The sequence below is a fragment of the Corythoichthys intestinalis genome, chromosome 3, assembly GCF_030265065.1.
Source record: "Corythoichthys intestinalis isolate RoL2023-P3 chromosome 3, ASM3026506v1, whole genome shotgun sequence".
In the NCBI taxonomy this organism is placed as follows: domain Eukaryota; kingdom Metazoa; phylum Chordata; class Actinopteri; order Syngnathiformes; family Syngnathidae; genus Corythoichthys; species Corythoichthys intestinalis.
The window spans coordinates 42,920,059-42,935,828 of NC_080397.1; the positions used below are offsets into that span (position 1 = coordinate 42,920,059).

General features: G+C 38.2%; 1 protein-coding gene across 1 annotated transcript in view; it reads right to left on the reverse strand.

Annotated features, from left to right (window-relative positions):
• Positions 1-589: 589 nt before the first annotated feature.
• Positions 590-15,770, reverse strand: part of stxbp1b (syntaxin binding protein 1b) — a 30,679-nt gene continuing 15,498 nt past the window's right edge. Inside the window, exons 8-20 of the mRNA XM_057832532.1 lie at positions 13,229-13,313; positions 12,660-12,790; positions 8,781-8,888; positions 8,608-8,668; positions 8,445-8,510; positions 8,236-8,316; positions 6,814-6,952; positions 6,619-6,728; positions 6,387-6,488; positions 3,277-3,362; positions 2,917-3,074; positions 1,120-1,238; positions 590-1,005 (exon numbers count right to left, since the gene is read on the reverse strand). Coding sequence (XP_057688515.1) covers positions 1,129-1,238; positions 2,917-3,074; positions 3,277-3,362; positions 6,387-6,488; positions 6,619-6,728; positions 6,814-6,952; positions 8,236-8,316; positions 8,445-8,510; positions 8,608-8,668; positions 8,781-8,888; positions 12,660-12,790; positions 13,229-13,313 — 1,237 coding nt within the window. The 3' untranslated portion in view covers positions 590-1,005; positions 1,120-1,128. The remainder of the gene's footprint in view (positions 1,006-1,119; positions 1,239-2,916; positions 3,075-3,276; positions 3,363-6,386; positions 6,489-6,618; positions 6,729-6,813; positions 6,953-8,235; positions 8,317-8,444; positions 8,511-8,607; positions 8,669-8,780; positions 8,889-12,659; positions 12,791-13,228; positions 13,314-15,770) is intronic.

The window sequence follows — 15,770 nt, forward strand, 5'->3', positions numbered from 1 at the left end:
GGACCTGCTTTTCTTCAGCAGGGACAGAGAAGATGGTTAAAATTGACGGGAAGATGGATGCAGCCAAATACAGGAACATTCTGGAAGAAAACCTGTTGGTATCTGCACAAGACCTGAGACTGGGACGGAGATTTATCTTCCAACAGGACAATGATCCAAAACATAAAGCCAAATCTACAATGGAATGGTTCAAAAATAAACGTATCCAGGTGTTAGAATGGCCAAGTCAAAGTCCAGACCTGAATCCAATCGAGAATCTGTGGAAAGAGCTGAAGACTGCTGTTCACAAACACTCTCCATCCAACCTCACTGAGCTCGAGCTGTTTTGCAAGGAAGAATGGGCAAGAATGTCAGTCTCTCGATGTGCAAAACTGATAGAAACATACCCCAAGCGACTTGCAGCTGTAATTGGAGCAAAAGGTGGCGCTACAAAGTATTAACGCAAGGGGGCCGAATAATATTGCACGCCCCACTTTTCAGTTTTTTATTTGTTAAAAAAGTTTAAATTATCCAATAAATTTTGTTCCACTTCACGATTGTGTCCCACTTGTTGTTGATTCTTGACAAAAAATTAAAATTTTATATCTTTATGTTTGAAGCCTGAAATGTGGCGAAAGGTTGCAAGGTTCAAGGGGGCCGAATACTTTTGCAAGGCAATGTATGTTCCCATTTTTGTTTTAAAACTATGCTCAACATCAAATGATTGCTCAAAACATCAGATAGTGGATGAACAGATGGAATTCCATACCATTTCAACCTCTTAATTCCTAAACCTTAACCATTTTACATCGAGAAATGAACACAGAATAAAGACAATTTTACAAATAAATACAACCTGGCGCAATAACATTGACCAAACACAAGTTACCATACTCATTGACAGAAAAAAAGTGAGCAAGTGCTTTATATGAAATAAGAGTACAAATACTGTTTGTTACTCATGTGAACGGATGTTCTAGGTCAATAAAGCGTTTGTTTGGGGTGTTACAGGAGATCGGTGTTCATCTGAAACAACAAATCAAATCCTAAATTCAAGATGTATTTGACGCATCCGTAATCATCTCTCAAATCAAATTGTAGATTTTCAATTTTACCGTCCGCCAATGAAAGAGCAATTACCTCAGCACATCACTGTGCCGACTCCTGCTCGCCAGTCTCAGGTGCTGCATTGGGGTCCAGGAAATCTGGGTGCTGTAGTTCCTTCAGATATTTGGGAGGTGTAAGGATGTGGGTGGAACCTGCGGAAGAGCCCAAAATCGATTCACTGTCACCAAAGTATTCAAATGCAATAACAACAAAGTTTAGTATAAAATAAGCAGTAACAAAATCATACACTTCACTATCAGTTGACAAGACGAGGATTCAAGGTAATTATTATATAAAATAGCACCATGCATGCACATTGAAACATTGTGGAAATTAATGAATGGGAAACATTTTTGCGTAACTTTAGCTTGTTTTTTGCTTTTAACCAAGAATCTAGACTGTTTTACGGTCAAAACTATAGAAATTCTGGGATTTACGCATTTATTTACAAGAACTTAAAACGCTCTTTGTTTTGTGATTGCCGCCATGTTGTATTCATACACAATAGCATAAATTAAGCTTGAAATATTTATGTAAAATGAATGATAACTGCCCGGTATTTTGCTTTTAACCAAGAATCTACACTGTTTTACGTTCATATCTATAGAAATTCTGGGATGTTCACAATTATTTACAAGAATTTTCAACTTAAAAAGCTCTTTGTTTTGTGACGGCCGCCATGTTGTATCCATACACAATAGCGTAACTTTACATTCAAATGATCAGGTAATTGTCTTCCAACTGCCCGTTTTTGGGCAAAAAATGAGTAATTTAGACTTTTCTGTGTTCATACAAAAAATTTTTTTATATGTTTTATAGGGCTGTCAAAATTGCGTTAACGCGCGGTAATTAATTTTTTAAATTAATCACGTTAAAATATTTGACGCAATTAACGCACATGTCCCGCTCAGAAAGTATTCTGCCTTTTGGTAAGTTTTACAGCAAGGCTTTTTTTGCTGTCCAACAGCAAACTCTTGTGGTCGCTTTGCGACATGGTTTATTATTTTCTTGCCAGTTCATTATGGCTGCATGACGTCTCGGGCTGATAATGTTGTGCTTATATGATCCTTGGACAAGATTTGTCCGTAAGTATGGTTGTTGTAAAGAATGTACATATTATGTGAGTAAGCGAAATGTTATATTTTTTTGTATGAGACGCTTTTTGTTTATGTTTAGTGAACCTGTATAGTGTGCTAAGCTAACGTTGTTGCTAATGCAATGCTTGTGTACTTTTATTTTGTAGTTTTACGACGGTCTAAAGAGGACAATGGTTTGAGGCCATGAGGCCATTTTATTAATAAATCAGAAGAAGTCTAATTATTAAGGCGTCGTTCACTAGCTGTCTAGCTTTGGAAAAAGTAGACTCTTCAGAGTGAGGACAGCATAGACAGATTTAAATGACAGTAGAGTGAAATGCCCACTACAGTCCTTTTGTACCGTATGTTGAATGTATATATCCATCCTGTGTCTTATCTTTCCATTCCAACAATTTATTTTACAGAATATATATATATAATTTACAGAAAAATATGGCATATTTTATAGATGATTTGAATTGCGATTAATTGCGATTAATTACGATTAATTAATTTTTAAGCTGTAATTAACTCGATTAAAAATGTTAATCGTTTGACGGCCCTAGTGTTTTATTTTATGTAACATTTCAATCTAAAAACAACGAGGGCCAGATAGCCTGTAAGACAACTGATAGTGAAGTCCATGAACAAAATTTTGCTATCTTTTAAGAAATGAATACTTTTTTTTCATTGCCTTAGGGTAGCTTAGGTATGCTGAAATCTTCAATGCCTCTATTGGACTATAAAAACATACCGATGAGGGCCTCCCATTTGCCATTGGCTTGTGTGACCTCATACACACAACGCATTTCACTGTAGGTCATGCCTCCAATAATGAAGACAATTACCCTTGGCCCAGTCTTCACCTCTGTTGGTCCCCGATTTTTGTGCCAGTTACCATAGCGGGCGCTGCTGTATTTAAAAAAACAAAGACAAAAGCAGACATTTTTACTGACATTTCATGCATTACTTCACACAGAAAACAACTTTGAGTTCCATTATTGTAACCAACAAAGGTTATTGAGGTGTAACGGAAAACACTGATTCAGACCTTATAGTGAATATTTATTCTAATAACGCAACAATTAGAAATAGAGAATACTCATATACTAACCTTGTCGGAGCACTGGCTTTGGCTGATACTTGTCTTTGGGAAATGTATGGGTATTGCTTCATGTCGAGTTTATCCTCAATGGCATCCTGTTGAAATACAAATTGGATTAACCATCTTGACTTGTGTGGATTGCATTCAATGACATGTTTATTGACAATAAAAAATTGAATTCTATATGTGACATGGCATAGCAAAACGAGTCAGGCGTAGTATTATCATGACAAAAAAAAAGAAGGTATTTTTCACATTACATTTTTGTGACTATACATTCTCTACATGAATAAACAACCCCAAATGAAATGTTTTATTAACGATGTAAATCCAAAAATGTCCTTCATTACTATCAAGGGTTGTGCAAAATCAAAATTCTCCTATGATAACAAATTTCTGGTGACTTGTGGTAGTGCGAAAAACAAATGTCACTAATGAGAACAATATTTAGGGGTATAACTGAGACACACTCAAATGTTAACTGGGTTTAAAAAAAAAAAAAAAAAAAAAAAAAAAAAAGAGCAGTTCCTTTTTGTCTTTGTGTAGAAAAATCATAGCATTAAACAAAGTTACCAATCAGTACATATGAACAATGTTGAGCAAAATTATCAATACTTTTGCGACTAAATATCGTATCCAGACACAACATTCTAGTATCAATTAAGATTCAGTCAAAATTAGCATTTCCTCATTAAAACGTCCATAAACACCTTTTCTATTAGCACGTAAAAAGCACTCCGACACGACATCAGAAATTATATTATAGCAAGAACAATCGCTCATTTCCTTAACCGATTTCGTAAATATCCATGCGAGAATCGCCAATTCACAGGGTATAAAGATGAAAATTTCCAAATTCAGTACAACTTTTAATATTTCTACTATGTCGTTATGAGCTACGTCTGGTAATGCTTAAGGATTTTGCATCATACTTCCGTAAATTTCTAGCGTAGCCTCTTGTTATGTGAAAATTATTTCATGGCTGAAAAATACAATAAAATTGTTTCTCAGTATGTTATAAGTGTCTGTGTTAAATATGGTGGTTGTTTGGCCTCATTAATATGCTGGTTGCTAAGAACTAGTAAAGTATGGGGCGCCATTTGTAAAGCAGCACATTCTGAAAATTACGACAACATTTTCTCACATTTAGCGCCACACAGTATTTAAAACGTGGTGTGAAATTTTTAGAGTCACTTTTTTTCCCGCACATTTACAACATTATTTAGCAACCTAAATATTCATTTTTAAATAAGAAGTTCTGGACCTGAATGTTTAAATCCAGAACTAAATATATAATTTAAATCTTAAATTTATATCCTATATCCTAAATGCTAAATCTGGAAACGGTTGGAACTAAATATTTAGCTTAGTATGCAAATTCACATGAATGGAGACCGGAACTAACAAAATAAAAGCTGGAGCACACAAAATACTCTTTAAATACTTTCTCCTAAATATGTATTTTACCTATATATTGTTATTATCACAACGACTCATGTCCAAGAGCAGACTGCCACTGTTGAGTAGGTTTTATTCATTTTCAAGCAACGTAAACAGACAGTCTGAGCTGCTCCACCAGCTTTTATTTTGTTACTTTCGGTCTCCAGTTATGTGAATTTGCAGATTAGGCTAACTATCAAGTTCCGACCATTTCATGATTTAACATATAGGATATAGGATATAAATTTAAGATTTAAATTAAATATTTAGTTCTGGATTTAAACAATCAGGTCCAAAACTTCTTATTTAAAAATAAATATTTAAGTTGCTAAATAATGTTCTTAATGTGCAAAAAAAAAAAAGTGACTAAAAATTTAACACCATTTTAAACACTGTATGGCGCTAAATGTGAGAAAATGTCGTAATTTTCAGCATGTGCTGCTTTACAAACGGCGCCCCATAGTAAAGGCTTGTCATAATAGAAGTGTACTTTTCGAGCACGATTTTGCCGTCTGTTTACTTGATTTTGGAAATCCAAGATGTTCAGACCATCATCGTCATAGCAAAATGGTTGATATGTCATTGGAAAGCTGGGATAATTTTCTTTTTGAATTAAACAAAACCTCGATTTCGAAAAAATGGGTAATGGTGTCTGATTTTACTGTGCCCGGTAACAAAGATGTTTACTCATATTACCAAAATAACAGCAAGCATTTCATAATTGAAAGAAGTTCCTAAATATTGCTTTTCATTTACTATAGACTTCACTATCAGTTGACGGGAAACGGGGTCGCTCCGTAGGGGGCCTGTTCTCAAAAATTTCTAATATTTTCAAAACCAAAGCCGCTAGTAAAATCCCGATAATTTTTTATATAAGTATAACAAAATTTAAAATGGCTATAAAATTCACTGATTTTACGCTAGATGCACAAAATTCACCAAATGCAGAGATAATCACCTATATTTTCAGGACCAATAGCAATATTTACAGTAACATATCATAATTTTTTGCCCAAAATAGCAACTTTTTTTTTTTTAATATACATATTTAGTGCAAGTTTTCAACAGCTAATAAATCACCCGATTTTCACATCAGAAACTTAATACTTGAGGAAAGCATGCAGAATCATCTTGATTTTACTCAACAAAAGCAAATTTTGCATTTTTCTTTATACAATCACAACTTAATTAGATTGAATTCCGATGCATTTTTAAGTTGAAAAGTATTATAAATAAATGCGTAAATATCGGAGTTTCTATAGATATGAACATAAAGCAGTCTAGATTCTTGGTTAAAAGCAAAAAAAAAAAAAAACAGGCAGTTATTTCACAAATATTTCAAGCTAAATTTAGGCAAATTTTTCCCATTCGTTTAATTTTTTCCCAACGTTTCAAAATGCATGCATGGTGCTATTTTATATCATAATTCCCATGAATCCTCGACCAAATCACGCTTTAGACACTCTTGCCTGCTCGTATGCATTAAAACGTTCGTCCTGTTTCCACCAAAATCCGGCGTTAGAACGCAGCGTTTGTTTGAGTTTATCTACACTCTACCTGGCCCGGCCCCCTACGAGAAGCTGTGGCGCAATGTCTGTAGGAGCTGTCTCGTCAACTGATAGTGAAGTCTATACCTTTACGTAAAAAAAATATATACTAGTATTACGGCATAAACGCACCTCAATGAGGTCTTTGACAAGTGGCGTCCATCTTGAGAGTTGGTAGGTGTGCTCACTGATTCGCTCTTTACGGTCTGGCTTTTTTGTTTTCTTGGCAGTTGCCTGCAATGGAATCATTTTGCCACAATTACGAATCGACAAATTTGTGCATTGATCAACTGTGAAGTGACTGAAGCACATCCAGCTTAAACCAATTAGAAGTCAATTACATCAGGATCCTTTTCACTCTTACCTCGGAGACAATAGGAACCCCCATGTGTGCCATGTTGGAAATGATGTCACTGTCCTCTGGTGGGATGCTGGCGTGCTGGAGCAACTTACACAAGTTTTCTTCGGTCACACCTGACACACATACACTCAACTTCAGAGGATGTAATATGGTATGAAAAGGATTTCAAAGTGAAAAAAGTTAGGGCACATATCTGACCATTCTTTAGAAAGATATAAAGCAGGATGATGCGGATCTTGTCAGCAACACTGACGTTGGTATCCAGTAAAATCGGTACAATGAGCCTCATGGGATCTTTTATCTTCTCGCCCTCAGCATCGGTGCCCATCGCAAGGTCCTATCATAAAAAAAGGAAACAGTTTAGGCCTGTTGGAGGCAGTCTTTCAAGGTCCTCCGCGTGTTCGTTTTCAATTCAGGTGAGACGGCTAGACTGGTTTGTTAAAGACTGGAGGCAAGAGATCAATACTGCGCAGTTTTAATTTCAGAAATTTCTGGGTGCATTCAATGACAGAACAAAAGCTGTGTAGAGAAATGCACACTGAACAGAGAGCTCGGCGTTGCTTATATGCTGTACAGATAAGGAGGTGTGTCTGTTTGGTAAATAATTCATCTTGCAAAATAGGTCATGAGCCTTGCTGGTTGGCAGTTAAAAGTCCATGATTATTGTTGGCAGTTAAAAGTCCATAATTATCTGAGGCAAAACTAACTGTCAGCGGTTTTCTGTGAAAAACAACTGCATTTATGGACATGATTGCATTAGGCGAGATGTATACTGACTTCAGGCCCCTTCATTGTCCTCTGGTCTTAATTCTGTTCAAATCTTTGCGTCTATTTCATCAAAACCAGTTGGAGGGTAGGGGTGTGACAAAATATCGAAATGGTCATATATCGTGATACTTTTGCATCCCAAATTATATCGATATGCTCATGCCAAGAATCAAGATATCGCTTTAAAAAGGTGTCAATGTTTAATAAGGTAAAAAAAAAAGGAACCAACAATTTTCTACCAAAATCTTCCACTACAATAGCATCCCTTAATTCAATGATTACCATTAGCAGCACTCAACGCCCAATCCATTAAGACTGGGAATGGGCGAAAGAACGTTCGTTCATAAGAAACCAGAGCATTCAAAGTCGCTCTTTCCGATTTTCGGGGCATTTGCAAGTCATTTCCTGTTGAGTTTGAATCATCGCCTACTCATTCCCAGGTCACTTCCTCTTCCGTAAACCGAAATCAACAGCAAGTGACCCATAAAATGGCCCAAAATCAACAGGAAGTGACTGAAAATCAACAGTCCTAAAATATCCCAGGCGTTGGCTGCCACTGATGGCCTTGGAAGTGGGAGGGGCTCATTTGAAGTGGGAGGGGTTCATTCACTGGCAACCTGGCAGTTCAAATGGATTGTATATCTACAAGTCATAAACTTACAGCTGAAGGATAGATTGTTTTTCTCTTTATTCATTGTTTTGTAGAATATCCTAGAATGATTTCCTTCCCGGTGTGTCGATATTCGTTGGATCGCCATATCGTGAGATCATCGTTATCGTAAGCTTTGTATCGCGTATCGTATTGTGAAGTTACCACGAGGTTCCCACCCCTATTGGAGAGGCCTTGATTACCTGTTCCACACGGCAGAGTTTGTCAACAGTGCCTTGGTAGCGGTTCATACAATCCTCAGCCAGGTGAAGATGAGTTGAATACTGACAAGATAGGGTTATTTTAATGGATGAGTTTTGCAGTTTTGGGGGGAAAAAATATCGTAAGTGTAGGCACTGGCAGGTTATGGACAAATATGAACAATTTCAGCAAGAACACATGCTAGTCTTACTTTGCTGAGTTCCTTTTGATACTGAGGCATTTTCTTCAGCATCTGAGACAGTTCCTTCATTGTGGTCTGAAATACAAAGTGGTGAAGGGATGATTCATTATATAAATTCAGTTTTCACATGCTTGATACGACAGGAAAGCCATTTTGATGTTTTTCCTTCTACCTTTTCTCCTGTGTTCATTTTTTTGCTGGCTGAAAATTCTTTGAGAGAACGAGTCACAGCCCTAAATCAAGTCAAAGTATCCATTAAGAAACACAAAAATAATCTTTTATTAAGCTGTCACAGTTCGAGTTCTCTGAGTTTTAGATTGTGTAGTATACATTGGAACCACTTACGTTGAAACTTCAGCGATATGTTTGTGCCTCAGAGTCAACCACAGGTCATCATCCTCATCCAGTAATACATCTTTTATTCTAGTTTCCCCCATTCCACTGGTCTCAAACCTGAAAGAAAAATGTATACTGTAATAGCACCGACCACTCCTTTGGAATTCATAGATTTTGACATCTTCATCATCACATTATTTCAAATGGTCAGACAGTATGTGTACACTGCTGGCCAAAAATATTGGCATCCCTGCAATTCTGTCAGATAATGCTCAATATCTCCCAGAAAATGATTGCAATTACAAATGCTTTGGTAGTAATATCTTCATTAATTTTGCTTGCAATTAAAAAAAAAAAAAAAAAACAGAATGAAAAAAAAAAAAAAAAAAAATCGTTATGATTTTACACACAACTCCAGAAATGGGCCCGACAAAGTATTGGCACCCTTTAAAAAATCTTGTGATGCTTCTCTAATTTGTTTAATTACCAGCACCTGTTACTTACCTGTGGCACATAACAGGTGGTGGCAATAACTAAGTCGCACGTGCAGCCAGTCAAAATGGATTAAAGTTGACTCAACCTCTGTCCTGTGTCCTTCTGTGTACCACATTGAGCATGGAGAAAAGAAAAAAGACCAAAGAACTGTCCATGGACTTGGGAAGCAAAATTGTGAGGAAGCATGGGCAATATCAAGGCTAATAGTCCATCTCCAAAGACCTGAGTGTACCTGTGTCTACCGTGCGAAGTGTCATGCGCACTTTGGCTAACGTCCCTAGATGTGGACCGAAAAGAAAAATTGACAAGAGATTTCAACGAAAGACTGTACGGATGGTGGCTTAAGAACCTCGACTAACATCAAAACAAGTTCAATCTTTCCTGCAGTCCGAAGGTACAACATTGTCAACCCGCACTATTGGTCGGCGTCTGAATGAAAAGGGACTCTACGGTAGGATACTCAGGAAGACCCCACTTCTGACCCACAGACATAAAAAAAGCCAGGCTGGAGTTTGCCAAAACTTGAATGAGAAAGCCAAAAACGTTTTGGAAGAATGTTCTCTGCTCAAATGAGACAAAAGTTTGAGCTGAATAATTTCGCAGCATTCTTTACACACAAAGTACTAAAGATTAGACAGACTGTGTGCTCCAGATTAACAAATGTTACACTAAATGCCTCCATATTCATAACTGTCTATATATTTCAATCTACCTGCTTTCTATTCCTCTTGTGCTTATCTCCATTGCTGATTTCAATTATTATTAGTAGTAGTAGTTTTTGTTTTATTTTTATTTTTGTTTTATTTTTATTTATTTATTTTTATTCTGTGATTAAATGCGATCTTTTGTCTTGGTTTTTACGCTGTGTTGATTTAAATGTGATTTTTATGATCTTCATGTGATGTAAAGCACTTTGAATTGCCTTGTGTTGAATTGTGCTATATAAATAAATTTGCCTTGCCTTGCCTTGCCTTTTTGGGAAATGGCATCTACATAGAGTTTACAGGGGGAAAATGAAGCCTTCAAAGAAAAGAACACAGTCCCCACAGTCAACCATGGCGGTTCCCTGATGTTTTAGGGTTGCTTTGCTGCCTCTGGCACTGGACTGCTTGACCGTGTTCATGGTATCATGAAGTTTGAAGACTACCAACAAATTTCGTAGCATAATGTAGGGCCCAGTGTGAGAAAGCTGGGTCTCCCTCACAGGTCAAGGGTCTTCCAGCAGGACACTGACCCAAAACACACTTCAAGAAGCACTACAAAAGGGTTTGAGAGAAAGCTCTGGAGACTTTTAAAGTGGCCAGCAATGAGTCCAGACCTGAATCCCATAGAACACCTGTGAAGACATCTGAAAATGGCAGTTTGGAGAAGGCACCCTTCAAATCTTAGAGACCTAGAGCACTTGGCCAAAGAAGAATGGTTTAAAATTCCAGCCGAGCATTGTAAGCAACTTAATGGATACTGGAAGCGCTTGTACGCAATTATTTTGTCTAAAGGTTGTGCTACCAAGTACTGTATTAGGCTGAGGGGTACCAATACTTATGTCTGGCCCATTTTTGGAGTTTTGTGTAAAATGATTAAAAAAAAAAAAAAATTAAAATCATTCTTTTTTATGTTTTTTCATTGCAAGCAAAATAAATGAAGACATTACTACCAAAGCATTTGTAATCGCAATTATTTTCTGGGAGAAACTGAGCATTATGTGACATAATTGCAGGGGTGCCAATACTTTTGGCCAGCAGTGTAAGTCTTTCAAAACAGCCAACAAAATATCGCCAGATGATTTTTTTTTTGTCATCACGCTGTGAGGAGCTACAGCAGTAACAAAGCAATAACAGCTTGTAGCAATTATTTTCAAAGAGGTAAAGTAAGTGGTTACCGTAATTTTTGCACTACAAGGCACACCTGACTATAAACCGCCACCCACCAAATTTGACACGAAAACGGCATTCATAGATCATAGATAATGTTCATAGATTAGCCACAGCTGTCCTCACTGTATTATGGGTTGTTTACACCAAAAGATATTAACCGGTAACACTTTATGTGACAGCGGCATCATACCACTGTCATAAGACCGTATGAACCAGCTTTGAACCAATTGGCTGCAAAGTTTCACTCCTTTAAGAAGCTTCATTTGGCCATCACTTCTCCCATAAGGGAGACAGTCAACCTCTGCTCTCACCTGCTTTCAACACTGTTGTTATTCAACATGCCTCCTAGCATGCATTGCAGCGCTACAGATGAAAATATAAAATTCATGTTCTGTGCTAAATATCTCTTCAGTTACTGTTCCAGTTATTTCATTAATTGCTAGTAATGGTATTTGGTAACACTTTAGATGATAGTGGCGCCATAAGACTGTCATTAGACAATCATATTTAATACATGACACTGTCATGAGCATTAATGAATGATTATAACAGATGTCATTTAGGGGCCGTTTACATGGTGACTCTCCGAGATTACGAAAAATTACAAATTTGCATTTGCATTTGTGTCTCCATTCGAACAATGTCGCAATTCCGCATGAAAATGATGTAGTATTAATGCCCTAGGGGGCAGTGCAGATTCACAGGGCGACAGATAATGATGCACTTTGACCCCACCAAGTTCCCTCAGCCCGGAAAAAAATCTGCCTGCCAACTCAAAGCAATGGCATTTTTCTTTTGTTCAAAAAGGCACAAAAATGGAAAAATTCAAAATATTTAATTTAAAAATACAATTAAAACAGTATATTAAAGCTGACATTCCGCCATATTTGCTGTTTTTAATATTTAGTAGCACCGCTGCGCACACCCAATGTGACGTGTACGAGTGCTGACGTTATTGGTGCGGTCTTGCGCCGCGGGAGCCTTTGATATGCATGCTGAGGAAGCCCCCCTCAATCCCCCGCAATCGGATTCTTCCACTTTGGAGGCAGGATTCAGAATTTTTCGTGTTCGCCTTCCGTCTTCGCCGACACCATATGCACGCGAGGCGAGTCCATTACTCAGTCATTGCGTCTTTGTGTCGCAGAGTCACCATGTAAACTGCCCCTTAGTGTTATCCGGCAAATTATCTCACTTTGAATGGATGTAAAAGGTCCGAGATAATTTGCCGGATGACAATTAATGACATCTGTCATAAGCATTCAACAATGCCCATGATAGTGCTATGTCATAATTATGACGGTCTTTTTACAGTCTTATGACGCCGCTGTCAAATAAAGTGTTACATATTAACCCAAATAAATTAACAAATAAGTCACACTGGACAATAAGTAGTAGGATTCAAAATGAAGGAAAAAAGTAGCACCTTATAGTCCGAAAATTACGGTATATTTAATACAGGGGATCTGAACCCTTGTTACTGAATGTTGTGTCTGCGTGCTTGTGTCGCGATATACAGTACTTGTAGACATCATTCTCAATGCCGAGCAGGTCGTAGGCCATTGCCTGGAGAGTAAGCTCATGTAGAAGAGGTGACACAGGATCGAATCCTCGGTCCAGGATGATTAGTTGACTCCGGCACTTATCTGGTCCCTGTGGAAAATCAGGACAGAGACCCCCCCCCCCAAAAAAGAAACAAACAAACAAACAAACAAAAAAACAAGATTTTGCGTCATTATCTGAGTAAATTCATGTTAAAACAGTGTAATCACCAATCATGTTGCTGATTGTGCCCTAAAAAAGTTTGTAAGTATAACAAATATTTCTAATATTTTGATTCTCACACAGGAAGACACTGGCGATCCCAAACTATTCTTTTTTTTTTTTTTGAAGTAGTGTTCTAAGGATTAGGGTTAACAACAGATTAGTCTGTAAGAACCTTATAACGGCCTGGTCTTTTCCAAACATCATGCGGATATACAGAGGGACACATTTCAGCTTTTTTGTTGACATTGTGCCATATTTACAGTATATTGAATTAACTGTTGCGTCTTTGGTTATATATCTATGTTATTCTTCTATATTTCCCACCTCCCCCATGGTGGGGTCATCAGCCTTGTAGCCATCTAGCTTGTCTTGCAGCATTTGGGCCAGGACAGCGCAGTCTTTGTACTCTCTGAATAACACAAAAACAACAGATATACAGTATGTTGTATACAACGGGTAGCACTTTATCATAATTATCTGTTATAACTAGTTAATATATAATTATTAAACTGTTAATAAATTGTTTATTGTTGAATTGTTAAGTGTTTGTAACAGTTTGCTGTGACGTATGTACATTAAATGACCCCTAATAAATTCAGTTCATTCTGTGAAGCGTCCCAAATTCTTGGGTTTATACAATAGAAGTAGTCCCTGGGTTACAACGCACCCGACTTACATGACTTCGACTTTACGACATCCGAGTCTCGTCGTTTTTTTTTTTTTTTCATTTTTTAATGTGGACTTTTGTTTTGTGATACATGCTTTTATTTTGGTGCAGGAAGCGAAGAGCAGGTTGTACTTCCGTACGCGACAGCATTTACACCCCCACCCACTCCACACACGGCACCGGGGGTTAATTTGTGCCGGATCCTGCCAGAACAAGATCCTTGATTTTGGCTTCCCTGTGTTCCGGGACTTATTTGGGCAGATCTGGCACCTCTCGTGTATAGAAACTAATGGTGATATAAAAACATTTTTTTAAAATGTATGATAATAGCCCCAAATTTGGGGGAAAGAAGGAGAAGAATCGCTGATGGCTTTCTCCACTTTATTGTGGCAACAATAACAAAACAATAAAGCGAACTGCCGCCATATTCGACCGCTAACTTTTCCTTCTCGCCCGTCTCCCCCTCGCTTCCTACTCCCTCACAGTTCTCAAGCCCCAGCATCTCTTAAAGGGACCGTGCATAGTTACGGACATTACAGTATAAAATGAAAAAATAAATACATACATAAATTCATTTACAGAACAAATCCCAAGAATTGCATGTTGTTTATAAAAAATTAATGTAATTTGAAAGAGTCGGAAATTTGTTGATGGACTGAAAAGCTGGAACGACAAACAGCAGCGCCTCCAGAAATTGTTGATAGGGGTGGCCGGATAGGGTCACTCAAAATCTTGGGGTGGCTCATCAAAACTAAAAGTCATAATTTCAGATTTTTATTACGCTGTTGCAGTAAAAAGGCCAGAAGAAAACTATCAGAAAGACTTAAGCACACACTTACTGATATAATTTGGTGTATTTTGCTATATTTAATGTTACTAATGATTTAATGTGCATAGTCCTAAACAGTAGAGTCAACATTTTGAGTTCCACAGCTACTACAATCTGACATTATACTGTAGCGGCGCTGGAAGTCACTCACAGCTTTTTTTTTTTTTCCCATCCAAGAAGAGCCATTTTCGTCCAAATTTGTCATGATTGCGCCTTTTCTCCATACATGCTGGATAGTTTTCGTACTACTACTACAAGACAGCTTTCTATTTCATCTCCAGTGTGTGTTGGGAGTTTTGTATTGGAAATAAAAACGCCCGTGTACTATATAATTCATTTGCACCTAGACGGCAATGACACACGAACACATTTAAAAAATAAAAGGTCCAATAAGCCTCGGTTTAACACCAGGGGGTGCTGCTGCACCCTCAACACCTCACTTCTCGCTCCACTGTTATACTAGGGTGGCCAAAAAATTTATAGGGGGGGCCGTGGCCACCCTTGGCGGCGCCATTGCCGACAAATCCCGCCCGTGACATAAAAAAAAAAAATTGGGAAATTTACAGCAATTGGGGAGCAAACAGCCAGGATCAAACAGTATTTCAACATGACAAAAAGACAGTTGCATTTACTGTCTTTTTTTTAAAAAAAGAAGGAAGATGGTTCAAAATGAGTCAGAAAAACCACAACCGGCGATGAGGGCAGTTGCAGCGATCATGCTAATGGGCAGGACCGGACGCAGCAGGAGGCTAACGCAGCGGCAGCTAGCCAGGTTCATGGACAGCCAGCCAAGCCAGGGCAGGAGGCTGCTACCGTGGCAGCAGCTAGTCAGGTTCAGCGCCACCCGGAGTGGGGGCCAGCTACAGGGCCAGCAGTCAGCCAGGTGGACCACCAACAACCGGAGCAACAGGCCAGTACCCTTAAGGTAAATTCAGGTGTGGGCTGCACAATTTTTTAAGGCGGTGGGAACTTTGGGGCCAGAGAAGACGGGGGATGAAACTCGCAAAAGAATGGGTTTGTGTTATTTATTGTAATCTCAGATTTTTTTTTTTAATGTTTGGCAAGTTAGACTGTACGTTACTGTAAGTCCCACCAGTTGCGCTTATTCCTCATTTACTAACAATTAAGACATGATGAGTAGTTGCAACTTTAGAATAACGTCCCAGGCCACGCCAGCGGGAGCCTGCCTCTTAACTCACACACTTCTCACTTCGGTGCTGTAAATATCTTTCACCCTGGCACTTACATACTTATACATTTCTCCGGGGAGAGTTGGGACGGGGCCATACAGTTCCAGCCCGGCTCCCCCCTGTTTTTAATGCATCACACACCAAGCTTGTGGGATGGTTGGGACCTATTGGGGGAGGGGG